The sequence below is a fragment of the Bos mutus genome, chromosome 16 (genome assembly GCF_027580195.1).
Source record: "Bos mutus isolate GX-2022 chromosome 16, NWIPB_WYAK_1.1, whole genome shotgun sequence".
Taxonomy (NCBI): domain Eukaryota; kingdom Metazoa; phylum Chordata; class Mammalia; order Artiodactyla; family Bovidae; genus Bos; species Bos mutus.
In genome coordinates, this window is record NC_091632.1 from 53,689,581 (window position 1) to 53,716,342 (window position 26,762).

The following is a 26,762-nucleotide window of genomic DNA, read 5'->3' on the forward strand; positions in this document are numbered from 1 at the left end:
GACTGTGTGTTAGTCGCTCAGTTGTCCTGCTCTTTGCGACCCAATGGAATATAGCCCTCCAGGCTCCTGTGTCTATGGAGTTCTCCAGGCAAGAATACTGGAGTGGTTTGCCATTTCTCCACTTTTAATGGACTATTACTGCCTTAAATACTACCTTTCAGACCAAGATTTCAAAGCATAGTTAGCAAGGATTTTCAGCTAAGAACCCCAAACTGGCAGGATATCATGGGCAGGGTGACGTTTATTCTATTTCCTAACTAATATTAAAGCAGTATGTTAAAGCAGCTTAATTTCCCCCGAAGTTACTTATTTAAAACACACACACACACACGAGTCATAAACCAAGTGTTTTACTGGGACTGTAGAAAGGTATTAAACGATCACTACAGTGTAAAGAGAAAGAAAACGCTCAACTAATACAGATGATAGCAAACAATCATCGCGAACCTTATGCAGAAATTACTCTGTGCACTGCAGCATGACTATGCACAATAATAATATACACGCGAAAGCTTGAACATCTTCCCAGGAATATATTTTGAAATATACAGATAGATAAAAGAGGAGGCATGAGGTTTTGATAAGGACATTTTCCTTACGGTGCACAGGAAAAAATACGGGAAAAGGATTTGCATTGTACTTATTTAGAGTGCTGAGTAAGCGGGCAAGCCCTATCTTGCATCAGACGACTGCTGCCGCTAAAATGCAGATTTCAGGTTTAGTCGCAGTCACTACCTAACATTCAAAAATGCGTGTCGCAGGCCTTTTTCCACTTCACCCCGCCCGCCCTCCCCAGCCTGCAGGCCCGGCACAAACGTCTTGACGCATCCTCGCTGACGAGGTGCTCCCTCCATTTTGTCCTCAGTCTCCTTCAAGCTAAAGGAGCGGCGCTATTTTAAAGCAACTCCCGGATGAAACCAAAGCAAGAGAGGAGGGGAAGTGGGCGCGAGACCACACTCTGCTGGAGGCCGGGGCTGGGTGGAGCTGCTAGGGCCGCCCAGGGCTCGTCCCGGGGCGGGAGGACAAAGGACATCAAGGGGACGCAGGCCGCACGCCAGGACGGGCCGACTTCCGGGCCGTGGGCTGAGGGGGGGTGGGGGGTTCCCGTTCGCAGGACAAAGCGGCGGCGGCGCGCACGGCTCCTCCGCGCGGCCCCGCCCGCCCCCGCCGCACGCGCCCGGCGTCCAAGCACGCGAGCGAGAGCACGCGCGCGGACGACGGTTAGAAATGGCGGTTGGAGACGGAGGAGGGGCAAAGGCGGGAAAAGGCGCAGCCTCGAGTGCCAAGAGCGCGGGTGCATGGTTGCTTCCCTAGCCCTCCTTCGCCTCTTCTCCAAGCCTTCAACCTGGGGAAAGCCCCGGTGAAGACGTGATCTGTTCAACTGAACAAAGGAAATGGCGGCCGCACCCGAGGTAGCCGCAAAGCCAGTGTTGCCGCCTAGGAGACTGGGAAACGTTCCCTAAAATGGCGGACAGCGAGGACGCAGGCGCGGGGCGGGGCGGGGCGGGGCGGGCGTCCGCCCACGGCGGTCGTCGGCGGCGGGGCGGGGCAGCGGCGCTGACAGTCCCCATGGCGGCTGCGCCGGAACCCGGGGAACCCGGGAAGGGGAAGGTAATTCGGGGAAGACGGGCGAGGGGCGGCGGGGTACGCGGCGGGCGTGGGGGCGAGTGGGGTACGGGCGGGCGGCGGGTGAGGACACAGTCTCAGAAGCTGGGAGACCCTGGATAAGAGCACATGTCATTAGCGTCTCTGCAGTCGCACAGCCCGTTTTTATCGTGACACGATTCAGGTGACCCAAACTAGGAGGATGAGGGGACCGATACAGATAACTTACCGCAGGCCCTAAGACTCGTCCCTGTGGAAAGAAAATTTTGCTGAGAGGCGCCTCATATTGTAATTGGCTAATAAAGAGTGATTTTAAAGTTCCCTAACATGGAGGAATGGGCAAATGCTGAGAAATGAAAACTTTGCTATATTCTAGTGAATTTATATCCAGAGCAGGAGGATCATATGAAAAGATTTGCGATTTTTTTTCCCGTTAACTAGTTTTCAGTCAACCACGTGGAGTTTGCATTATTATATGCAACCAGCAGCTTCGCTGGCTGGCATTCGTGTCCTGCTTTGCCATCTCAGCCCATCATCCACAGTTGTCTTTGTGGGCTGCCCTGTAAAATGGATCATTTTACATCTGCTTAAAACTCAGCCGTAGCAGCCCATTGCTTTCAGGTTAAATTCGAATTCCTCCATCTGTGATGTAATGGAGTGGGTTACCATGCCCTCCTCCCAGGGATGGAACCCGAGTCTCAGGTCGCCTGCATTGGCAGGCGGGTTCTTTACCACCAGTGCCACCTGGGAAGCGTATAAAACTCCTCAGCTAACTCTTTAACTGTTCAGTCTCTGTGATTCTTCTCATGCTTTCCTCTCCAAGTGTATTAAAGCTCAACAGGGCTATCTCTGGCAAGGGCTTCCTGACTCCCCAAAGGTAGCTGAGGTGCTTCTGTCCTCATCTCCCTGACACCTTGTACATAGCTGTTATCATTACAGCATTATATTGGAAGTTAATTTATGTCTTATCTTCCTTAAGAGCAGGAATCCAATTTTTATATCCTCAATGCAGATTAGGTGCTCATAAAAAATACGCAGAAAGAAAAAAATTCTATACATCGAAAACCAGAGATTATGGAAGACCTACTCTGCCACACTGCACCAAATCTGTAGATCTAGGAGATCTGCTCAGCTTGAAAATTTTGATTGCTTCTTCAGTTTTCTTGCTGCTCTGGGGAATTTTCCATCTAAATTTGCCCTAGATGGGACACTTCCCTCCAGCTTCCAGTGCGGGGTTCGTGGGGTGTGGGGTGCAGTTCCTGATTGGGGAGCTAAGATCCCACATGTGACGTAGCTCAACCAAAAAATAAAATTTTAAAAATAAATTTGGCGTAGATCAATGGTTATGAACAAACATTGGATAAATTGCTTCCATATTATCAGTTTGTCTTGCTGCCTTTTCTGTTTTTCGTGTCTCACATGCCATTTGGAATATGCTTTAGTAGAACAAAAGGTACCCTTATTTGACACTTGAGTACTTCAAGAGGCATCTAACTTCAAACACAAAATTCTAGACGGCTTTGTGAAGACACCTGGATCTTCAATGGGCCTTTTTATTCCTTGTATATATGATTGTTCACCTTTGATAGGAGGTAACTGCTGTCATTTTAGGGTCATGATGGTGGTTTAATCCATTGAAAATAAAGAAAATTCAATGAAAGAAAAAAATTTTAACTTTGTATTTTAAGCCAAACATGTTCCAAAGTCAAATGATTATCTGTGCTACATGTGCAGAGATGTAAAGTATGATGGATTTAGCAAAATGGCTCTTTTAGAAGACCTCAGTGGTGCCCTTTCAGTGGAGGGTAGGGGATGTCTTGTTGAACTGCGTTAAAAGCAGGGTAGGTTTGTAAGTGAAGAGGAACACATATTGTTAACTGAGTTTTGCAGTAAAGAGCAGAAAAATGGAATAGTGGCTTGGGGGAACAGGGTGCTGAGAGGGTAATTTGTATATTTCTAGACTGGAGATTATTAAATAGAGGAAAAACAAATAATGCAATTAAAGTAAGGGATAACCATTAGAAGCAAAGTCCTTAAGAGTAATCAGCTGCACAGTGAGGACTAGTTTTAAATAGTAGGGCCAGCTCCTCCTTGGAAATAAAAAGCAAATGAGCACTGATGGAGCAGATACATTTAACAGTGGAAAACGAAGCAGCTTTAATTTGACTTATTCTCTATATAATCATTAAATTGGCATTCTGGTTTAGACATTTCTTCTTGAGCTTTCCTACTTCCATCAAGGTATGCTGGTAAAGCTGCCCTTTTAAATCTAACCTTAAAATATTAGTTTACCCTAAAATATAATCTTTATATATCTAAAGGCTTTAACTTGTTAATAGCAGGTGAACCTTAAGTTTGCAGACTACTTAGGACTTCCCTGGTGGCTCAGACGGTAAAGCATCTGCTAACAATGTGGGAGACCCAGGTTCGATCCCTGGGTTGGGAAGATCCTCTGGAGAAGGAAATGGCATGGACGGAGAAGCATGGTAGGCTACAGTCCATGGGGTTGTAAAGAGTCGGACATGACTGACTTCACTAAGAAATAAAAGAGGAATGCTAAATGCCTTGAACATTACAAGTAGAACTACTTCAAAAAGACTTCAGGCTTAGATTCCATTTCTGAGACTCACAGTTCAGATACTATCATATATTGTCTGAACTCGACTTTTATTACAGTATTCTGTATTTGCTTTTAAGCCATCACTAGTCTAACTTTCAGATTTATCAGGAGGCTGTGACAATTCTCTTACTAGAAAAGGGGAAAAAAATCTTAGTATATCCTTATCCAGTTTTGAGTCCGGGTGGCACTAGTGGTAAAGAACCCGCCTGCAGGTAGACCTAAGAAAATTCCCTGGAGAGCACGGCACCCCACCCAACTCTGGTATTCTTGCCTGGAGAATCCCATGGAGAAGTCTGGCAAGCTGCGGTCCATAGGATCCCAGACTGAAGTGATTTAAGCACACACGCAGATCTAGTTATGTCCTGTTAATCCTTATATGTGAACTCTGAAAGGGTTAAATGCTCCAATGAAAATGACAGGCTTTCAGGGTCAGACTGACTTCCACTCTGCCAGCCACTTACGAGGCTTCTACTTAAACCCTGAGCTTGTTTCAGAAATGTCACAAAGGCTAAGAGAATTTAAAACAAGGAATAAAGAGCTTGGTATCAATAACCCCTTAGCACCTCTAAATTTTAAGATTGTTTAAGTAGACCAGCACTGGCTTCTCAACCTTGGTGCTACTGACATCGACCAAGGCAGTTTTTGTTGCAGGTGATACATGTTTAGCAGGACCATCCTTGGCATCTGAAACCATATATTGGTTTTAGAAGGTAACACTTAACAAGATGTTTATCTTTCAAAGCTGGATTATTCTACAATTTGCAATTTCAAAAATTTACTTAAATCTCCAAAGCAGTGTTTCTCCCAATCTGGTGGTTTGGGGTGGGGATGTGCTCAGTTTCCTAAACATAAATGCCCATGAGTCAGAGTCGAAGGGTGGGACTCGAAAATCTCTAAAAAGGCTCAGGAAGTTACCTAGTTGACTTAAATAGCACCCTTTCAGATGTCCAGCAAGTTTACACACCTGGCAAAGAACTGTACTTGATCATTTCATCCAAGTGCCACCCCCCCGCCCCCCCCCCCACCCCCCGCCACCAAAAGCTGGGGTTACACTAGGACTCCGGTAATGGAGAATCCAAATGAAAAGGTCCAGATGCCTTGAAAGAGCTTGTGCTGTCTTGGTGGGATAAGCAGTGTCTGGCATGCTGTGGCCAACACTTAATGGTTCCTTTCATTCTCTGCTTAAATGGGAAAGCCATCTTAACATTCTCCCATGATAGAAGCTGCTGGTCTCGCTTCTAAGAGCTGACATTAAAAACCACCACCCCCAATCTCAGTCTTTCTAGCACCCTTTTCCCACCCAGGGCAATGGCCTACCTTCAGAACAGTTCACACCCTCCCCTCTGGGCCCATAAATGCCACTGGGCTCTTGACCTGAAGGTAAGGAACAATCTTCTTTTTGTTGCTAAATTAAATGAAAAGTTAAATCCCAACCTCTTGTATACAAAGATTTGTACTGAAGAGCCTGCCAGCCACTGGGGTCCACCAACTTTAAGAAGCACCTGCTACATTCAAACGTGTTGTGGCAGGGGACAGGCAGAGACGAAAGAAAAAAACAGTTTTCTGAGAGTATATAACTTTTGCTTTATTAGAAACCAAGTCACATTGTCTTTTCTGCAGAAACTTTAGCCAAAGCAAACACAGTCAATATACTTTTATGTTTCAACCTTGAATCTAACTTGCCCTTCACTGTCCTTTCCCTATTTCTTCCAATCCAGTCTTCTTTTTCCCTTATAGTGTATTACCATCTAGGTATCATCTCATTCCTAAGAATGGGCAAGTGACTTGCTTTTTAAAAGTTACATTACTGAAAAAAAATTTTCCCCCAAATGAATAGAGTGCTGCAGCAAAACATTAAGTGTGACTTTAAAAAATGTCTGCCCCCCCCCCAACCCCAAGGTACACAGTGAGAATGACAAGACATCAGGTTGAAAATGTCACTCTTAAAAGTGGCAGGATTTTTCAAAGAGGGAGAACAAATCCATAAATCCAATGCAGACTGTATGAAGAATTTAAAAACCATTTTAGACTTGAAATTATCACCTAGCCAAACCCCTTCATTACAGACTGCAGGCCAAATAAAAAAAAATATCCTACAGGTTACAGAAGTTAGTGGCAGAGCTGAGACTAAAATCCAACCCTCTTAGATTTCCACTTTTTTTCATCACATCTAGATGTGGTTACTATGTACTTCAACAAAGAAATCAAGTGCAACTTTGTATCATAGGCAAGGAAACAGACAAGGGACTTGTCAAAATGTTTATTGTTATAAACAAAATGGAATTGCTGTTACTACTTAACACAGATAAAATCTGCAGTCATCCTTAAAGGAATTTAAAACAGTATACTAAATATTCTAAGTAACACGGTTATAACAATTTCACTTTCCCATCTGTTTCTCAAATTGTAATTATGCTGCCTTTTACCTTCAGTGATAGCCAAATCCCCAAGAGATTCCAGAGAGCGATTCAAAGAGCTCATGAAATAATGTATGCCCCTATCTCCAAACCAGCTGATTAACAAATTATGGCATAAGCATGATCCCATATCTCTTCAGGTTTAATTTACTACTTAGTACTTTGTGGTCAAATTCTCAAGGTTTCCATTTTAGATTCATTCATATTAGATACCAAAGCAGGATGGTTTGTTTTTAATCTTTGCCAAACCACTCTGAAGTAAAATATTCTTTAACTCAATGTAATTTTTAATTTTTCCTAGCCCTTTAAACTCCTAGGAATTTTAGATGTTGAAAACATTCCCTGTGCTCGGGATTCGGTATTATATGGCTCATTAGGATCTGTTGTGGCTGGCCTTGGACATTTTTTGTTAACTAGTGAGTATATCTGTTTTTCTTCATGTATAAAAAACATTTCTCTATGTGTTTACAGTTTTGTTCTAGATGAAGTATCACAGTCAGGATTATAGTGTTTATGATTCCTTTCGACAGGCAGAATTAGAAGATCATGTGACGTTGGAGTAGGAGGATTTATCGTGGTGACTTTAGGATGCTGGTATGAGTGTTAAGTATTCAAGAAGATTTTAACAGGTTAATCTAATTCCAAAGCACATGCTATACTCAGCAATCTCCCACTGGGAGATTCCCACCCTTACTGAAGATTATCTTACAAAACGATATTGCTGGACTGCCTTTAAATCTTTTAGATATCTATATATACACATGTGTTTTGTGTCATTTGTCAAATGAACAGATGAATGTGACATCAGACACTGCATTAATGCCACGTCAGGGTTTATACTTCATTTAGGAAGGCCTCAATCTTTTATCCTAATGCTCACTTCATCCCTGCCTATGGTATATACCACTGACAGTCATCTGTAAGCTTTTAAAAATTTCAAATTAGTTCCCATAGGTATGTTATATTGGTAATTTATTCACGTTCTCCTTACTAGGTTCCACTGTAGGTATAATTATGCAAAGCTAAGAATCCAGGAAAGACTTGCCAGAGAAGGAATTAAAAACAAGATTTTATACGAAAGTACCCACCTTGATCCTTCAAGAAAACAAACCAACGGCGGTAGCAGCAGCAGCTGAGCAGTCTTGAGCATAGAAAACCCAGACACAAGTCACTCATTGTGAACAAAGCTGAGATGAACTACAGAGAACATTTTATGTACCCCAAGATGGCTTTCAATCAAGTAAATGTGTAAAAGTATGTGTAAGCTGCCGTCTTTTTTACACGTGTCAGTATTTACAAACTTATTCTGGCCCTGTATCTACTGTCAGTATAGCATGATGGACTCACTTCAAATAATCCTTGTGTTTAACTTGCTTAGAAAGTGTTTCCTTATAGTAAGGAGAGAGTACACCTGATGTCTCAAGAAATAAAATCTCAGTTGGATGTTAAAACTTGCCTTAAAAACAGAAGTCCCAACTGTATTCCTGTACCCTGTTAAAAATGAAGGGACACTTTCTGGTCTTTAAAGTCAGTGCTGTTATATCAGACTTAAAACTAATGGATCATCACTTTCCAATTGTTACTTTTAAAATGTACCCATTGCTTGACTGTATTCTCCCATTTTAACAGGTGAGTTATCTCTCAGAAAGGAAATGTGATTTTTAGCTGCTCTAAATATTTCTTGAAGTATGCAGGGTTTTTATTTTTAAGTAGAATTTAAACTTGTACATGGCATGCACAAAAATATCTTCTGAAACTTGTGTGGTGCAAAGGAAAAAGAATTGCAAAATTAAACATGTTGTTGTTCCATTATGTAAAGACATTTATAATAATAAATTGGCTGCCATTAAAAAAAAACACCCAACACCCAACTAAGCCCAAAGCATTCACTCATTCATTCATCCATTTTTGGTTTTAATAAATACCAACATTAAAACACAAGCTTAGAGGCCTTCCTGGTTAAGGAATGAACACTGGTAGATAGAATTCCAGCATTATTTTTACGGGCCTATTGATTATCATGGTTAACTAAATAGAGGAAGGAAGAGATGTCTTGAGACTTACGTCATGCCTCTTTTTAGGAGGCAGGGCTTGCTCCAGTTCACTTCATGAGAAAGGTACCATTTTCCCTCCTGTGCCCACCTTCTTCCGGCTTAGGGTACACAAGTGTTTATGGTTTATCAAGTGCCATCCGGATCATGAGTGACACTGTCAAGCATGTACACAAAATCTGGGATTCCCAACCCCAGGATCAACACTGGTTCATGGCCTGTTAGGAACTGGGCCACACAGCAGAAGGTGAACAGTTGACTTCCACGAAACCAGTCCCTGGTGCCAAAAAAGTTGGGGACCACTGTTCTGATCTTTATTGATCTTAATTATCTGGCCACCACCACAGGGAGAACCTTGGACACTGACTGGAGAACTAAGTTTCGCAAGATCACCTGCCTCCTGTTACTGGCGTAAATCAAAGCTCAGTGCAGTCTACATTATTCAAATTGACCTGAATAACTATGTGAACAATTCATGATGTGACAGCCATTTGTTCTAAAGGGCAGGGTAGGTGGGAAACTGATGAGAACTGATCATATTTTAATAACATGTAACATATAAAATCAGGCCAATGGATTAAGTAACTAAACCCCTTCCAGCTCTAGCACACTATTATTAAATCTTACCCCAAGTTAAGAGAAAAATCTCTCGGCTGGCAAAAATTTCCAAGGCTTTCACCAGTAACAAGGTTAGTTCATTTTCACAGAAGACTGCACAAACTGGAGACCTGGATAAAAACACAGGTTTAAATACTTACTTGGATTACTTATGTCATTTCATAAATTTACAGTATTAGCACGTTTTCTTCTTGAACTATTAGGATGATACAAAATGAATTATTGGATCATGTAACATGCTCTAGGCCCATATCACACATTGCTACTAGATACTTTGAATAGGGCCTCCAAGTTGATCCTGACACTTCCACTTCTGGTTCCTGCAGTCCAATCTTCTACTCACCATCCAACTTCAAGCTGGTAAATCCCGCCAATCCTATTGCCAGTGTGCCTCTGGCTCACCATGAACTCACCTCTGCTCACTTCTTCGTTTCACTTAAGAGTGCCCTTGTCCTATTTCCTCTCTGTGACATCCTATTGCTCACCAACTTCTACAATTAGGTTCATCATCATCTCATGTAGGCTCTCATATTAGTTTGTTTCATCTGTTACACCCACAGTGGTAGACACTTGCACTGGTCACTGAGTATAGCTAAGAACCCTGTCAATTTTTATCTTTACATTCCCATAGTGTCTGGCATAAAGCAGTTGTCAGTTGAATTATTAAACATTCACTAATCCCTCTCATCCAGAAGCTTACATGCTTTTCACACTTAAGCTGAAAGAGTAACCTACCTTCCAGGCCCATATGAAGGCTTCAGCTGCACTGCTTCATTATTCCATTAAATCCGATTTTTCACACTACGTGATATAGCAGTAGGTACCAGCTAAATAGCTGATTAAAATAGAATTGTCGTCATTAGTAGGTTTAAAACTTTTCGTGGCTCATCTATCATACCTACTATCTTTAAAGTGCTTTATGCAGTCCCCCTCTTCCCCCACCCCTCCTTTTTCCTTGTTTTACCTTTCAATAAAAGAACCTCAGGGTTTTTAAAATTAACTGGCTTTTCTCTGGACTTGTGATTTATATTGAGCAAGTTTGCCAACAAATTTGACTATCCCTAGTACCATTATTTGCAAGCATCTCTCCAGGCTACGTACCTCTACTCCATCGCTGGTTTCCCTTTGCTTCACTTTTATAATGCGAGGAGGTCTATATAATAAATTCAGGATTCCTGTTTATGCACACTTTTCAGCAAAATGCTAGGTATCAAATAGGGTTTGAATCCTTCTATTCCTAGGTAAAAATCTGGTGGATGGGGATTAAGGCACCCCTTAAGTCATGTAAGGTACATGACTGTGGGAAAGCAGAATACCTTAATGAGGAAAGTAGAAAAAGTACAATGATTGTTTTAATTGTAGTTTTTAATGGTCCTCTAGAATAAAATCTCTTTTGGAAGCATCTTAAAAATACGGTCCATTGGTCATCAAATCAGGTCAGTGCTATCTTCTACCACCCAAATACTGTTATCTTTCACAGGGTATTTTTGTGTGTGTGCATTAAGTTCAATACATAAATTTTCTCTGAAAAGAGACGCTTTAGGGACAAATTACACAGTATTTTTCAAAGTATTACATTTCAATGTTTATAATGTAGGTGCTACTGATCAGTGTTGCAAACATTTTATGAGTCTTTTCGACCACTGCATTCGCCTTTTATTTTCTAGAGATTATAGACTTTGCAAGTATTTATATATCTTGAGAAAACTACCACTGACTGTATTATACAGTCAAAGATTTCTGTTCACTAATGTTCACATGGGCAGTTATCTGTTCCACCTTTTTTCTAAGAATAACTTCCAGAGTTCTGTAAGTTAGTAAACACCTATTTTATGGCCCACCCTTAGGATATTCAAATCAACACAAACTGGTTTCCTACAGGGTGAATTTTCATTAAAATGTCTTCCTCCTTAGGCCCCGAGGACAAGTCATGTGAAATGAAACGTGTTTTACTATCTAAATTCCAAGCCTCCTTTAAAAACATTTTCCTAGTTTTTTTTTTCTCCAATTAAAGGAAGGGTTGTGAATTTTACCTTTTACTCTAAGCTGTCTGCTCTTCAAAAGCCATTAAGAGATTGACAGAATAAAACTGTATTTGAGGAAATCCTGATCTTTTTATTTCCCGTCGGTATAGCACCCAAGTCCTCTCCTCTCACCAAAACACATTATTCTGAAGTATGTAGTGAGGGAAATTTCTTCCTAGTTTCATACATGCTTCTGAACTAGCATAATCAAAGTCCTTGTCTTAGATTTCAATTCCTGGTTTAATGGACTTTTGATATAAATGTACATCACTTCATTATCCAAAAGATGGTTTTCCAAGTTTTTTAAGCTGCTTATTTGTGCATTTACCATAGCTGCAGGATTGTGTAAACCCAAGGACATAGGCATTCTAGATTTCTTTGCATTAGAATACTCTTAAGTATTTAAACTACAAGTAGAGTGTTGAAACATACAAAACATTAAACAGAAGGAATCTGAACCATGAGAATGAGATAATCTCAAAAGGACTTGGCTCTATTTGCATGTACTGCCTCTAATGTCTACAAGAGGACCACCAACTAACATTCTACTAAATATGCTTCGCATTTCAGGTATACAAAGGAGCTGTTAGAAGTTTTTTTTCCTTCTAATTTTAGACAGATCTACCCACCTAGTTACTAATTTCTCCCTTTCCCATCTTTTTAAGAGTTCTAGTTAAGGTGAGACCCTGAAAGCCCAATATAACAAGTGTTAAACGTACAAGCAGCAATTAATTTGGAATACCTATTGGAATCACTGGAACACATTTACTTGGGCCCTTTTACTCTTCCACACAGCACATTCACATGGACAGACTAAGGAAAAGGAGATGAAACTTAAATCAGCACATTATCGTTTGCTTTATTTTTCAAAAAAAAAAAAAAAACCACCAAAAAACAGTAAGTTGGAATCTTCTGTTTTTCTTGACCATGACTCTCCCATCTCCCTTAACTACAACTAAAAGGGTACCTTAATAACAGCTAAGGTAAAAGATTATCCTGTCATTCAAGTAAGCTTCAACTGTTCTATGTATGCCTGAACACTTTTGAAGATTTCATGCCATGCAAGCTGTCTACAGTGCCTGTATCTCAAAGTTCTTGATTGCTTTTATCTTTAAAAGATTTTTCAGCTAATGCTAATTTGTGGCAATGCTTCTCAAGTGCTTGGCAAGTGTAAAATATTTTACTAGCCAAAACTAATTTTTACTTCCTTAAGATCATGTAATGGGAGTATCAGAGGACTGGCAGGAAGAACATGCAACAAGCAGTTAGGTGTTTATAGGTTCCAAACTCAATGCTAGCCTTCCAAGCCTGTCATCCCTACAGTGTCCACTTGTGCAGATCCCCAAGGTGAACTGAACATTCGCAGTAATAACTGCTGTGCCACTGGTGCAGCACTGATTTTAACTCAAGCATTTAAGGAACTGAACCTGAACCTTTCCATATCCATCTGCCTGGACTGTTATGCTATCACTTTCAACTGTTTCTCATACCAACGAATCCCATTTTATTTAAAAGCAAAACCCCTTTCCTTGTCAAGATCCAAGTTTATGTTGATTCCTAGTGTAAGGAGAAAAAAATTACAATATTCGTAACTAGAATTGACTACATTAAGTACATGACTAAGTTCTTGTCCCAATAACTCATCTAACCAGAGATTACAGATGTCCTGGCCTAACAGTTACCTACAACATTTACTCCCGTAATATTGGGCCCCCAATTACAAGGGAAAACCACCACCTGTCTACATGTCAAACAGTACTTTTTCAGCTTCTCAGTGGACAGCACATTCTCAGCCTGATCACACCATGTACAGGTGTTACCTTTTTGAGTATTCTAGGTTAACCTTTTGAGTAATATTTCTACCTATTTTCAGTTTACTATTTCTCATGGACTTCATTCCTTGGGCAAACTAAACAGTAACCTATCACCTGAATCTCTGATTGGCTAGGATGTGAAAGTATATATATGTATGTATGTATATACTCTCACTTAAGTGTTTATCTTAGTTAGCCATTACCCTCCTACCTAAAGCTATTTTCTGAGGTCCACGTATTTCCATGGTTCAAAGTCACTACTGTGACCACCAAGATTAGCAGAATTTAAAAATTAGGTTATTACCTGTTCAAATGTATAAGCTTGTAATTTAAAATTAATGTTAAGGTCATGGCTTTTAATTTTTTGTATTGCAACACACTCAAGGACACACACTACAACCAACCAGTCCAGTAGGTCATTTCCAAATTAATTATTTACTTTTTTATTATCAAGGTTAATAAGGACTAGTTAAGATAAATGTCACTTCAACAGTAGTTAGGGGAACAATGTATTTTTATTGTCTTGTAATCATGTACATGTAGTACGATTAATAGTACTAAGTTAAAAATTGGGCATTAGAACACCCCAAATAAAACTCTAGGCACTAAACTGGCTACATCTATTACCTGCATGTTTGAGTATAGGAGTTGGGGGCTGATGGCCAAAAAGTCACATCTCAAAATGATACAAGGAAAAGGCTCTCCACTATCACAAAATTATTGCACTCTCAACTATTTTAAGGCAACTAATGATTTTGAGAGACTGAAGTTTACATGAGTAGTAAATCCCAACCTTTAAGAGATCTGAAGCAGCTGCTAAGCTTCTTAAAGCACTAATGGTTCCTTAAAACTCATGTGTAAGAAAGTTACAATACATAAACTAAGCATTGCAACTTACTGCCAGGTCATTATCATACATCCTTACTTTCATTAAGTATTACTAAAATGTTAAAATCTAAACCCATTTTTGAGCTCCAGAGCCCCAGAAATATGAACAAGTTTAGATTCAAACATCTTAAGAATTTTAGAAAAATGGCTTCAGAAGAATCGGGTTCCTTCCAAAATGAGTCTTCTGGGTGGTTGAAAAGTGGATGACTTTTCTGTCCTACAGACTCCACTTTTTTTTAAAAAGAGACATTTTAAGTTATATGTGAATTATGAAAACTGAAATGTTTTGTGTGTCAAATACCAAAAACTTCAGCTTGGACTACCAAGATACAAGTTTATACTTTCCTTAATTTCTCCTTAATATATTTATCCTGATTTTGGCTTTCAAAACATATCAGAAACACGCTTCCAGATCTACAATCTTCCTATGTAAAAGGTGTTTGCACCACTGCCTTAAATACTATCAAAATATTGTTTGTGCAATGGAACCTGTTAAAAAACAATCCTAGGATAAAAAGCCTGTTCATATATTAAGTTCACAGGAAATCATGTCAATTCAACTCCCACACCTGAGGCATACGCGGCACACAATCTTTCCATGAATGTAAATTCCTCAAGAGTTGAAAAATACTGAGTCATCTTTCCCTGAAAAAAATTGTTTTTAAGCTTAATACCTGTTGCTAGCATTTAAAACTAGTTTCATTTCTTATTTTCAGACAGGATCCTAAGGCAAATGAGAGCTTGTTTTCTACATTTAACGTAGCTTGTCACTTCAGTGTCAAACTGGTTGGACTCAGCCTTCATCCTAAGATCTCACCTTGCTGTTTGTGTATTAGGGCCACAAGTCAAGTCTCAGGCTCTTCAGTCAGAGCTGGAGCTCTCCACCCAAGGCCAGGTATGAGCAACAAGATGTAACCGACCAACAGAGGTAACTTTTTGCAGTTTCAACTTTTATCATTTCTATCTTTATGCTGTTTTTGTACAAATAACCACTCTAATCCAATTCTTGTCTCAGGATGATTGTAAGTATAATCAACTATATACAGAAGTTTCTAGTGACAGCATCTCTTAAACAAGTCTCACAGGTGAGACTTTTCTAAGAAAAGTGAGTTTTCTAAGGTGTAGTTGGGACATTTGTTCAGAAATTTATCCAGTTTTGCTTGCCATAGAGGGGATATAGGCAAGGGGAGAGGTAAACAGTAAACCAAGTTTTTTGTTTATTGATCTTGTTCTGCCAAACTTGGCATCAACTTTTTCTCTTGCTTGCTATATGGTGCACTCCCTCCTAATTTCTTATATATTCTCCAGATTTGTTTCATTTTATACAAATGAAGACAGTAATAGTTAACAGTAATTCTGACCTTGAAAATGCTTCTTAAAACCTAACATTTTCTATCAACATTCTTATCTCTTTCCCAAATTTTCTGTGCTACACAGGCACAAGCCTACAGAATTGTCCCCTGGCCATCACTTTCCCATTGCAATGATTAGAGTAGCAAAATACACAATTTTGAACTAGAAAGTATATCCAAGGTTTTTCAATAGTACTTAAAACATTTAGGACACCTAACACTGATTAGCAACAAAGCTTACTTTTTCCCCCTGGACAAGTCTATGCAATCCTAGTAATACTGATGCATCCTGAAAAGTAGGCTCATGCAGATAGTTGCAATTGCTAAAAAGACAAAAGCCCTTGAGGCACTATCTTATACTGTTAAGTATTCCTATGGTAAGTGTGTTATAACCAAAACATTCTCAACGGAACCTACACCATCATCTGAAACTCAACTCCAGCTCATCTTTCAGCAAGAAAATTTCTGAAGTTAAAAATCTGACTTAAAATGGCTAAAACAAAAATCTAGGCAGTCAGAAAAATAAACAAACCTATACTTACCAGAAGAAACCTGTAACACCAATGAAACACTAAACTGATGTCAAGTTTTAGTTCTACAGTTTGACTCCTGATTCCTCACCTTAAGTGAGGGTCCTTTAGAAGATTAAGTGTTCTGTGCAAACCCAATAAAATTACAATTAGGGGATCTAATGTTATCACATAACTACAGTTAAGTTAGCAGTGTTGTGTAGTATTGACTGGCTTGCATGATGGCTTCTAAAAGCATCTGTTCCCAGAGTTTCATGTATTATATAGATGTAAATATAATTATCAGTTGAGGACAGCCATTAGCATTTTCTAAAGATGGTAAACTGAGTGTTAACTTCTCCCAGCCAGTACCTTTTCCCCTCATTAAATGTTTAAAGTCATCTGGGGGGAGGGGAAGGGAAGAGTTCAACTTCATAATTTTAAGTCAATTGTCAATATACATTTAAGTTTTTAAAACCTAAATGTTCCAAGTGCAGAGTAAAGAATAAGCTGTCCAGAAAGCACACACTTAAATTTTCTCCTCTTGGGAGTTTCATAAAGGGATTTTGAACCTTGATGGCGAGAATCCCAAAACAAGAGTAAAATGAATTCTTTTTATTGCAAACAAACGTCTAAATTAATTTCTCCACCCACTTTCTTTAGAAAGAAAAAGAAATCAGCAGGCTAAGGAGATACCCATTCAAGAACTGACATGATTAAAAATTAAGATATAAATGGGTGACTCACAATTTCATTAGCTTACAAAGATGGTGGAGTTAACTACTACAAGCACACTAGTTATACAGTATTTTGTGGGAGAAGGGCATACAGACATAGCTAACTTCATATAGATCCCATTAGACAACTGGATTTACAACAAGTTTTTTTAATAAGAAATGGGCAAAGCCAGCTTTCTTTTCAGAATCAAAATGCAGAACAAATGGAAAAATTATGGTACTTAAACCTTCACAAGTTTGAGCCTCCACAAATAATGCAACCAAGTTTTACATTTTTTAACAGCCCTTCTACATACACTCCATCTTCTCTATCTTAGTTCCAAATTTTATCTTCATTCCCAAATATGCCAATTCCATTGTTACTTAAAAAGAAAGAGCCTTCCCAGTTACTGTCAAAAACTACTATTTAGCTTACCCCTCCACTACTCAGCAAACTACAGAGAGGATGGAGTGTAATATGAGCAGTACAGAGTCTTATGCAATTCATGAGGACCACTAAGTCCTTACATGAATCTGGTTGCTAACATTTCTATTATATTGTGACAATGACTCCCGACTGTTATCTCTGTGAGAAATGGGGGGGAGTAAATTCTTAATAAAAGACACCAGGTACAAAGCAACATTTTACTTTTGTTGTGATAAAAAAAAAAGTCACATTTTACAGATAAAATGTAGAACCCTGAAATACTGACACATTCTCTTATCGTGCACAATGCTGAGGTTCTCTTACGATTCACTTTAAAACTGCAATTAAAAATGTACAAAAAAGAAAAGAAAAAAAAAAATCAACCCACAAAGCTTCTAAAAAAGGAACCCGCAGGCACTTCCTCTTGTGGAATGTTTAAAAAGTTAGCCTACTAAAGAAAACAGTCGACTTCTTGTGAAGGTTTTGGAGAAATATGTATCAGTTCGTTTTATTTGGGTATTCAATAATATCCTTGGTGATAATGCTGACTCCATGGCTTCTGACCCCAGAATTGCTGTAAGAGAAAATTTTTTTTTTAAAGAAAAAACATCAATAAGCCACTCAAATTGCTTTTAGGAAATGACAATCTAATTCAGAGTAATTGCTGGAAACAAATTTATACCTGTCATTCTTCTGATTTATCAAGCCAGATTTAGTTAGTATTAACATCCCATTATCAATACACATTACAAAAGGAAACACATTACAACTTCGGTTAGTTTATACAATTAAGGCTATCAGTTAAAAAAAAAAAGCCATATAAATTAAATATTACTTTATTAAAAAATATTAAGTTACAGCAAACTCCAACCTATCTTGCCTTCAAAAGATAGTATACAGCTACAACTGCAATACAACTCACAGCTTGCCCTGTAATACTTATTTATAAACACTTTGATCCCTGGACAAGATCTTTTTTCAAGATTGATTCTTATGAACTCAAAATACAATTAAATGTACATAAAAGCACATAAGGAATTACTTACACCCTGCTGCCACTGGTTGTAGCCCTGAGATTGATTTTTGTAGCCACGATTGTTTCCTCGTCCTCTGAAGTTCTACAGAAAAGAAAAAAAATCTTTAAAGAACTCAGAACACAAGTTGTTAGGTTTATCCAAGGGGCAGGGGGAAAAGAGGTGACACAGCTGCAGAAATGGACGGATGGGCAGTCAGCCATGAACCTGAGCACTCTGCTGGGTTTCCTTTCAGGTGATTAACTTATTCACTATGAGACATCACACCTGACTTGCTCCTAATAACAGTTAATGCACCTAAAAGTTAACATTAATGAATTTTATGCATGTTACCGTAATTATGCATATACACTGTATTCTTAACTCTTAACTGAGTCTGCCCATCATATTTAACCTTTTACACTATATTATATAGAAAATCAACATCTGCAAAGATCGTAAATGGTTACCTGGTTGTAGTTCCCTCTGTTAGGCATTCCCCCTCTGTTGTAGTTCCCTCTGTTTGAGTAGCCGCCACGGCTGGGAAAGACAGGGCCGCGAGGGTACGGATAGCCAATGCCACCACTGCCGCCGCCACCGCCTCCTCTCTGCGGCATACTGCCCCTCCTGTTATATCCACCTCGATTCCCAGGAGCTAGAAAACAAGAAACGTTTCATTTAATAGTGTGTTGCTACCTTCTTTACATGAGACTTAGGGTTCTTTTGGACCATTCCTTCATTTTAGGAGAAAAATGTTTAACCATTCAACATAACCTAGATATGCTTACCAAGACAGCTAAGATAATGCACATCAAAAGCTTCCCATGTTAAATTCAGCTAAGTAATATACAGACCCAAACTAGAAGGGTACATTTGTTTCAACCTTGGACCAAATAATACTCAAAATTAACTTGCCTCCTCCTCTGAAATTTCCACCACGCATATTGAATCCACCACGTCCTCTATGGCCACCACCTCTGTTAAACTGGTTCTTGCCACTCTTATTTTTATTGCTCTTCTTTGAGCCTGTGTTCTGTTTCTTTTCCGGTGGAAGAGCCTTTTTGCTTTCTTCCTTATATTGCTCCAAAAGTTTCTGGGCTTCTTCCTTCTGAAGTTCAACATAGGTTATTTCATCAAAGCACTCAGCTACTTCTGGCAGAGTAAAGTTTCCTGCAAAACATAAAATCATATTAACCTACAAACCCACTACATACACGTTCACAACCCTAAAGCCTGTAACTCTCAATCAGCTGTTAATTTTTGCAAAACACACAACACCTAGTCATATTTTAATTACATTTTCTTACAAACACAAGTTAAATATATATGTTCATTTACAGTTAATTTAACTCTTGAAACAGTTATTACTGACATAAAGTTAACAGATACAAATCACAGGATATTTAACATAATAGAACTTCATGCCTTTCATTTTGAGAACTGCATGTTCTGGTAGGTCTTTTCCCTCTACTTCTGCTTTCTTCTGTGTTCTTTGCTTATAGTCTTCATCTTTTGGGCAAACTACAACAGCTTTTCGTTGGAAGCCTGCAAAGAGGCACATTTTTCTTCTCTGGGCAGCAGCAGACACATTTGTCTTTCAGAAAAAGAAAAAAAAAAAAAAAAAGTTTAAAACCCCAAACATTAATTCTACTATTATCAGTTTTTTCAACTTCAAACTTACTGCTTACCTGATCCAAAATGAAATTTCGCTTCTTACGGGCAGCAATCTCAATAAACTTTCCAAGACACTGTGGAGCTCTCTGCAACAGCGTGTTCAGTTTTCCAGTATCTGCCATTTGCTTCTTAAAACCTGCCACCTTTTTTTAAATTGAAAAAAAATTTAAACATTGCCTTTCCTCAATGCTACAAGAAAGGACATTTTATCCTGTAACACCACCCAATGCCAATCAGCACATCGTTATCTACTGGATAATTGAGTTAAAAAACTTCTACAGAAAATGGACTCTAGTCACTGGAAGGAAAGCAATTTACCTTACAGGTAAAGCACCTACTTACATAAACATTTAACTGCCCAAACTCCTCTCTCTAAAATACTAAACAAAATGGATAAAAAACAAAAATATTACCTAGAATACCTTCTAGCTGAAATCAAGCCCATTTTACTTACCATCATTTTATCCATTATGGTGTTTGTTCCAAGAATGTTGTATTTACCAGGATTTTCTGCTGCATGTTTAGTAACCCAGGTAGTTTTTCCAGCTCCTGGCAAGCCAATCATCATAACCACCTACAATGGAAAGAATTCTTTAAATATTTTTTTTTAAATACACAAAAGCCCAGATTACACATTTGAACTTCCACAGCCTTTTAATGGGAACAAGTACAGCAGTAAATTAAACAGAACTTTAGCCAAGCTTCAAAAAAAATTTCTTTCCAGTGACTTACTTCACAATCTTTCTTCTCTTCAGGCCCCTTTGGTCCTCTAACTCGATCCTCCAAGGGGACATTCTGGATAAAAGTATAGTCTTCAGGTATTGGAAAATATGGCTTTTCCTTCTGACCAAAATTAAATTCAACTGCACAGTTGTGGCACAGAACATGTGGGAAGAGTGGTCGTCCAGCAAGAACTTCCTTACTGATTTTGAAGGCAATGCCAAGATCTTGTCCATTCTTTGCATAAGACAGTTCTACTTCATCACTTTCAAAGTTCTGTTAATCGGAGAGAAAAATTAATGGGTTTTAATCTGCTTATTGTAACACTTCTTAAAAAAAAAAAAAACCTAGGAGTACAGCAGGTTATATGTTTAAATAGCTTGGTGTGAACAATTAAAGCACCTATGTCCACAAACATAAATAAGACTAGATTTTTGGATCAACTTCATATTAAGTTTTCAGTCAAAATGAATCAGTAATTGAAAGTTGATATTGATATAACTTTATAATAATCTTATCTAATAACTTTCCATTTACATAGAAATTTAGCTATGACTTACAGCAAAACACGTAATCACATCATTTTCATCAAACTTCTCTCCATAATCTTCAGTCTCACAGTTGCATGTTTTTATTCCTTTTAAAGAATAGCCATAAGAAAATTCTTCTTCACCTAAGAAAATTATTAACTTAAATTAAATCGAGTCTCCAAAACAAACTGACCCATTATTTTTTTAAGATATAGGGTTCATAGTATACTATGCTGACTTTATATTAAATAAAAAAAAGCTAAGTGGTTATTTAACTAGTTGACAAATTGCATGACATGGTAACATTCTATTTGAACCATCAGCCATAAACCAAGTAACTATAAAGAAAAAAAAGCTACAATTTAGCCTGTGCTCATGTTACTATTATTCATCTCTAAAAAACAGGCAAAAAGTTTAGAATGCCTGCTAACTGCTGAAATCAAACCCTAAATACTCACGAGTACCAAGATACTCAAATGGAAACTTTACCAAGCAACATTCCACTTGTGGTTAGTGACCACCCAATCCGAACTTCATGTATATCAATATCTTTCGTATATAAATGCCTCACCGGGATCTTCTCTGTAACCTGAAAGTCAAAGATAAACTGTGAGCCAAGGAAAATAAACCCCTCAATCAATCCTGGTTTATTTCATTTGGGCAATGGGCTAATTCTTCTTCAGCTACTAAGTACAGACCACACCAATTTTACACTCCCCCCAACATTTACAAGAATTTCAAAAACTAAGGGCTTATAACTTGAAGCTGAAAACATACTTGGTTGATTCACATTTAAAAGAAAATGTTGAAATTATATATTCTCAATACTCAAAACCAACTGAACTTTACTCTTTAACATGTTTTTCTCAGAACAAAAACTGGAGCCTAACCAAATTTTTTCAAACCTTTGGTGGGCCTTTCAAGTGCCTCATAAAAAATGAACACCCTAAATAAAAATTATGCTGGCTCTATCTACATGGCAACTTCTAATATAACAAACATCTTCAACTACTATAAAACATATGGTTAGTCCCTCTTGTAACCCAAAAAAATTGAAAAAAATACAAGTTCCACTGATATCTAATAACATCAGGCAAAAACCTCACAAAGCTTAAGAAAAAAAGAACATCACAAAACTACTTTTACCTTCATCTCAAAACAGACTTTGCCTTTTGACACACCGTAAGATGCCCTTCCTCCAGCCCAAAGAAAAGCAAAACTCTCCATGGTAAGGGAAGAAGCACTGAGGCGATCTCTTGATATTTTAAAATGTAGATCACAATTATCTGCAATTATATCAAATGCTGTATTATTTCTTTTGATATCCACTATAAACATCTGCCATGTAGACAAAGCTGTTATTAAATTTTCACGTATTTCTGAATGCTGCTTACTACATTTTTGCAGATGCTGTTCTAATTTTCAGTTTAAACCCCACTCCCACCAAGTCATTCTTGCCAAATTATGAACTGAAGTGTACACTACCTATGCAGCTAACAAATATCAAGGTTTAGTATATGTGTATTTTAAGTATATAAAATAATCAAGACAATGTGACATTTATACATACCTGCTCTGCTCTTTACCTTGATTTAGAGGCAAGCAGTAGAGGATAGCAGGAAATCAAAGTGAAGCATGCCAGACCAGGTAGAATTTACCAGTGCCACAATAAAACTGAAGGGAGGCCATGACCAAGTATTTTAAAATAAAGAGTATGAGCTGTTGATTCTCACTTTACAGGGGTTCTAGATCTTCAACTCTTTGCTAAAACTTCTTAAGAAGGCAATCTCAGTCTATACAATATAAACCTGGTCATCAATGCTGTTATTACTACAGCATTTTAGGTCCCCTTTCCCCAGATTTGCCTGTTAATAAGAATGGAGGATTACACACTTTGGAGTAATCCAAATCCAAAACGACTTTAACCTAGCTACCTTTGGGTCACTGGCTCATTAGCATGCACCTTCTGAGTTCTCAGTGGAGGCAACACTAAATTAAGAAAGCTACTTTCCTAAGTTTTACTGGTGAGATGAAATTAAACCTACAGGCTGGAATTCCTTACATAACCTTTGCTCTTTACATTTCTGATAGAATGTTCAACAAATTATACTTGAACCCAATAATGCACTTAAATTAGTATCCCTTTTATAACAGCATTATCTTCCTAAATCACTGCTTCATAGCTCACCAATTTTATGCAACTAAACATAAAACATTGAACTACTCTTCCATATGCAGTTCAAAAAAAAAAAAAAAGACTCCACTACATTGACTCTATGTAAACAGTATGTAATAAAAGACTTACATTTACACTACCATACACATCTAAATAAAATATGTATTCCAAAACCGGAGAATCTAAGATTCAACTCCTTAGATCTACAGGACAGGACGACACCTTACCTCTAAGCAATTATTTCTACCCTTTTTTCTGTTTATCATAAAATTGTACTTTCTGATCAAAATACTAAACCAATGACTTTGTATGTGAGAAAAATGAGGAAATCTGACTGCCAAGGCCCTTTTAGAGGTTTGCAATACTTCCTCATACTCAATTGCAACCCAACTGGGTAAAGTAGCAGTATTTACAGCGCTGCCATTGATACCATTCGCTGCTGAAGAAAGCTAGTGGCCCAGTGATAGCCCACTGCTGCTGCCCCAGGTCTTTGGAAGAAACCAACTTAGGTTAAAGCAGCAGCTACTGAACTGGAATTGAGAACAAAAGAGCAGTTATTGAGAAAGTAATATTACAATCTTTTAGAATAGGGAAAATAGTGATGTGCTAGTGGGGAAGTCATTAATAAATACTTAACTAGCCCAAATAGCTCACTTAACATAATTCCACCAATAAAAAAATGACAGTACTTTTATTGTAGACCCTAAAGGGACAAATTATAGGTAGTCTTACAAGTTTCCATTAGCTAGACAGTCAAATATTGGCATTCATTTCACATTCCTACAAATGAGAATTTTAAAATCATACCAAAAAATAATCAAATTGCTGGAACCTCTACAACTATCAATATAACTGCTAGACTAAATTAAGTGACCAGAATCTCAATAAAAGCCACCATCTTTCTGATTTTAAAAGAACCGTTCACACGCATTAAGTTTTCTAACATTTTGTAACCAAAAACCATATTTGATAACTGAGGGAGGAACGGGGAAGAAACAGCTTCACTTACAAGTATCAAGACAAACCACTGTGTCGTCGAAGTGTTCATCTTCTTCTTCAACAGGTGGCTGAGGAGATTTGGCTCTGAAAAGACAGAATTGTCTCCTGATACAACTTTCCCCACCAAAGAATAGTGAACAGGTGCCAAAACTAGGTTAGCATCCTCTACCTGCTATACTTGTTCTCTTCAATGTACTCAAAATAGCCACGGCCATGATCTTCTCGAGGTCTTTTAACACCTCTCTTTTTATCTCCGCCTTTCTGTTCTGTTTTGCCGTCTCCTACAACACATGACACCGCCGTGTAAGACACCACGGCACGCCGCCACAAGAAGCAGAAAATCCCTTTCTTGTTGGAGGTTCCTAAAACTCGACTTGTACATTGTGATTTCAATCAACGACTCAATTGCGAATTCAAACAATCTGCTTGGAATCGGTTTGGGCTCAGTGACGCGGTCTAAGGACATTACTAATTTTGCCAGTCCACTCGAATATTCCAGAAAGCTAATGAAAATTTAGCGCGGCCCAGGCCCGGAGCCCACGTGTACCCCAGAGAGTGTTCAGGAAAGGGGGAGGGGCCGAAGCGCCCCGCCCGCACTCCCCTCCCCCCACCCGGGCCCGCGCTCCCCGCGGCCGCATTGTACTGCTCGCCGCGGACCCCGCCCGGCCCCGCCCCGCCCGCCGGAAGTGACGTCACGCCGAGCCCGGCGCGCCTTGCACAATACCGCGGCCCGGAGCCGCCACGGCGCGCCGCCGGGGCCCCGGGCCTCCCCTCCCCCCGAGACATGTGCCCGCACCGCGCGCACGCAGCGCGACGGCGCCTCCGCGGCTCCTCCCCCTCCAGCGGCAGCTGCAGCCTCCCCCCTCCCCACCCCGGCTCTCCAGCCACATAATGGAGGCGCCGCCACCGCCGTCACACACCGAGCCGAGGCCTCACGCCTAACCCGGGATTCCCCGCGCCCCGCCCGCCCCCCTCCAGCAGTCCCCAGCCCCCGGGGGTGCTCCCTCCCGCGGCGGGTTTCCTCCCTCCCCCCTGCGGGGCTCCGGCAGGCCTGGGCACGGTCCCCACCCCGCGCGGGCCTCCCGCCGCGCGCAACCAACCACGCAGCACTCACCCGCCGCCGGAGCCCCGGGGCGACCGCCGCCTCCGCCGCCTTCCGCCTTCTTCTTACCTCCCGCCTGCTGCTGGCCCTGCCTCGCCCCGGGCGGCGCCACCGTCACCGCGAACAGCGACGTGGGGCCGCTGCTCTTCCCCGCGGCCTCCTTGGCGGCCCCGCGCTGCTGCTGGGGTTGTTGCTGCGGCGCCGCCGGCGGTTGAGGCTGCTGCTCCCCGTGCCCGTTCTCGTCGCCCGCGCCTTCTTCCTCTTCGCCAAGCTCATCCTCCCCTTCCTGGAAGCCCTGGTCGTCGCCGTTCTCGTCCTCCGAGGCGGCCTCTTCCTCCTCCATCGGGCCCGAGTCGGCCGCCCCCGCGGCGCCGTTCTCCTCCCCGAGCTCCATCTGGTCGCCATCCAAGGCGGCGATCCCTTCCTCCTCCTCCTCCTCTTCCTCCTCGTCGTCGTCGCCGCCAGCCGCGGCCTCCTGCTCGAGGCCTGCTCCCGAGCGCCCGGCGGAATCCCCGCCCAGGTCTAGGCTGCCGTTCCCGGGCTCCATAGCGGGGCGGCCCCCGGCCTCCTCGTCGTCCAGCGCGGCCTGGAGACGCTCCATGAGCTCGGCCTTGAGGCCCTTGTCGGACAGGCGCCGCTTCTTGAGCTCCTCCTTCAGCTCCGACACCTTCAGCTTTTTCACATTAACAGGCGAGGAACTCATGGTGAGGCCCCGATTCACCGCTAGGCGCTGGCTCAAACTCGGCTCCGCTCACTCGGCCACTGGCGGCGGCTGCGGCTGCTCCTCGGCCCGGGCGGCGGCTGCGGCTGCGGCTGGAGGTGGGTTCGTGCTGCAGAGCGGATCCGCCTGGTGTCGAACGGCGCCAATTCCTTTCACCGAGTTCGCGAGGGAGACGCGGAGACTCGCCTGGCGCGAGCGAGCACGCAACGTCCTCTCGCAGGGGCGGCACCGCGCACGTAATATAGCCGCCCCGCCTCTGCGCCGGCGGAGCGCCCGCGCTCGCCCCACCCCGCCCCGCCCGAGCGGCGGGCCGGGAGCGCGGCGCCGCGCACTGCGCTTCCAATTGGGGCCGAGCTAATGGAGGAGGTGGAAACCGCCTTCGGTTAAACCGACCCGCTGCAGCCTCTATTGGCCTTCCCAGCACTTTGGTGGCAATGTTCGTTTATGCTCTTTGCCTTCCGGCCAGGAGGCTGCTTCGACCCAAATGCTTTCATCTTCAACTTGGTATTTTCAGGTGGAATCCGCCGCCTCTTCTTCCATTTTAGATTTATCTTATCTGTTTCTCCAGCTATTTGCTTAGAACCTTTAAAATTTTGATTTGATTTGTACAAGCTGACAGTCATTATACGCTGGGGAGTTTCTTCTGCTTAATAATTGGTTTGATTTTCCTAAACCCTAACTTGGGAGTTGAATTTTAGACTGAGAAAGGGCCTTTCTATTGTCTCTCCCATGACCTCTGATGCAGGGTTTGGGAGATCATGCTTATTTTTGAGGAGTGGCCTCCAC

The 26,762-nt window shown here is 40.8% G+C and overlaps 2 protein-coding genes across 4 annotated transcripts; one reads left to right on the forward strand and one right to left on the reverse strand.

Moving 5' to 3' along the window:
- The first annotated feature begins 1,029 nt into the window (after nt 1-1,029).
- COX20 (cytochrome c oxidase assembly factor COX20) lies at nt 1,030-8,329 on the forward strand. Of its 2 annotated transcripts, XM_070385368.1 has the most exons (4): nt 1,485-1,611; nt 6,944-7,058; nt 7,173-7,236; nt 7,637-8,329. In XM_070385368.1, the coding sequence occupies exons 1-4, from the start codon at nt 1,570-1,572 to the stop codon at nt 7,776-7,778; spliced, it is 363 nt and encodes a 120-aa protein (XP_070241469.1). In that variant the 5' UTR covers nt 1,485-1,569; the 3' UTR covers nt 7,779-8,329. The 2 variants fall into 2 exon arrangements, with proteins under 2 accessions (XP_070241470.1, XP_070241469.1); XM_070385369.1 differs by lacking the exon at nt 7,173-7,236 and having other exon boundaries at nt 1,030-1,611.
- An 8,916-nt stretch (nt 8,330-17,245) lies between these two features.
- HNRNPU (heterogeneous nuclear ribonucleoprotein U) lies at nt 17,246-26,272 on the reverse strand. Of its 2 annotated transcripts, none has more exons than XM_070385365.1 (14): nt 25,268-26,272; nt 24,323-24,434; nt 24,164-24,237; nt 22,125-22,264; nt 21,468-21,567; nt 21,009-21,121; nt 20,461-20,724; nt 20,183-20,302; nt 19,743-19,871; nt 19,480-19,648; nt 18,970-19,224; nt 18,525-18,709; nt 18,088-18,159; nt 17,246-17,615 (listed from the first exon to the last, which is right to left on the reverse strand). In XM_070385365.1, exons 1-14 carry the CDS (start codon nt 25,956-25,958, stop codon nt 17,562-17,564), a joined length of 2,478 nt encoding a protein of 825 aa, XP_070241466.1. In that variant the 5' UTR covers nt 25,959-26,272; the 3' UTR covers nt 17,246-17,561. The 2 variants fall into 2 exon arrangements, with proteins under 2 accessions (XP_070241466.1, XP_070241468.1); XM_070385367.1 differs by having other exon boundaries at nt 25,325-26,265.
- Between the last annotated feature and the right edge of the window lie 490 nt (nt 26,273-26,762).

What these genes read in the sequence shown, in the direction of transcription:
- COX20 (XM_070385368.1), top strand. Translation starts at nt 1,570, where the DNA reads ATGGCGGCTGCGCCGGAACCCGGGGAACCCGGGAAGGGGAAG. An exon ending in GGGAACCCGGGAAGGGGAAG is followed by an intron (nt 1,612 to 6,943) that starts GTAATTCGGGGA and finishes AATTTTTCCTAG; the next exon opens with CCCTTTAAACTCCTAGGAAT. An exon ending in GTGGTGACTTTAGGATGCTG is followed by an intron (nt 7,237 to 7,636) that starts GTATGAGTGTTA and finishes TCTCCTTACTAG; the next exon opens with GTTCCACTGTAGGTATAATT.
- HNRNPU (XM_070385365.1), bottom strand. Translation starts at nt 25,958, where the DNA reads ATGAGTTCCTCGCCTGTTAATGTGAAAAAGCTGAAGGTGTCGGAGCTG. An exon ending in CCATAATGGATAAAATGATG is followed by an intron (nt 19,872 to 20,182) that starts GTAAGTAAAATG and finishes ATTTAAAAAAAG; the next exon opens with GTGGCAGGTTTTAAGAAGCA. An exon ending in GAAATTTCATTTTGGATCAG is followed by an intron (nt 19,649 to 19,742) that starts GTAAGCAGTAAG and finishes TTTTTCTGAAAG; the next exon opens with ACAAATGTGTCTGCTGCTGC.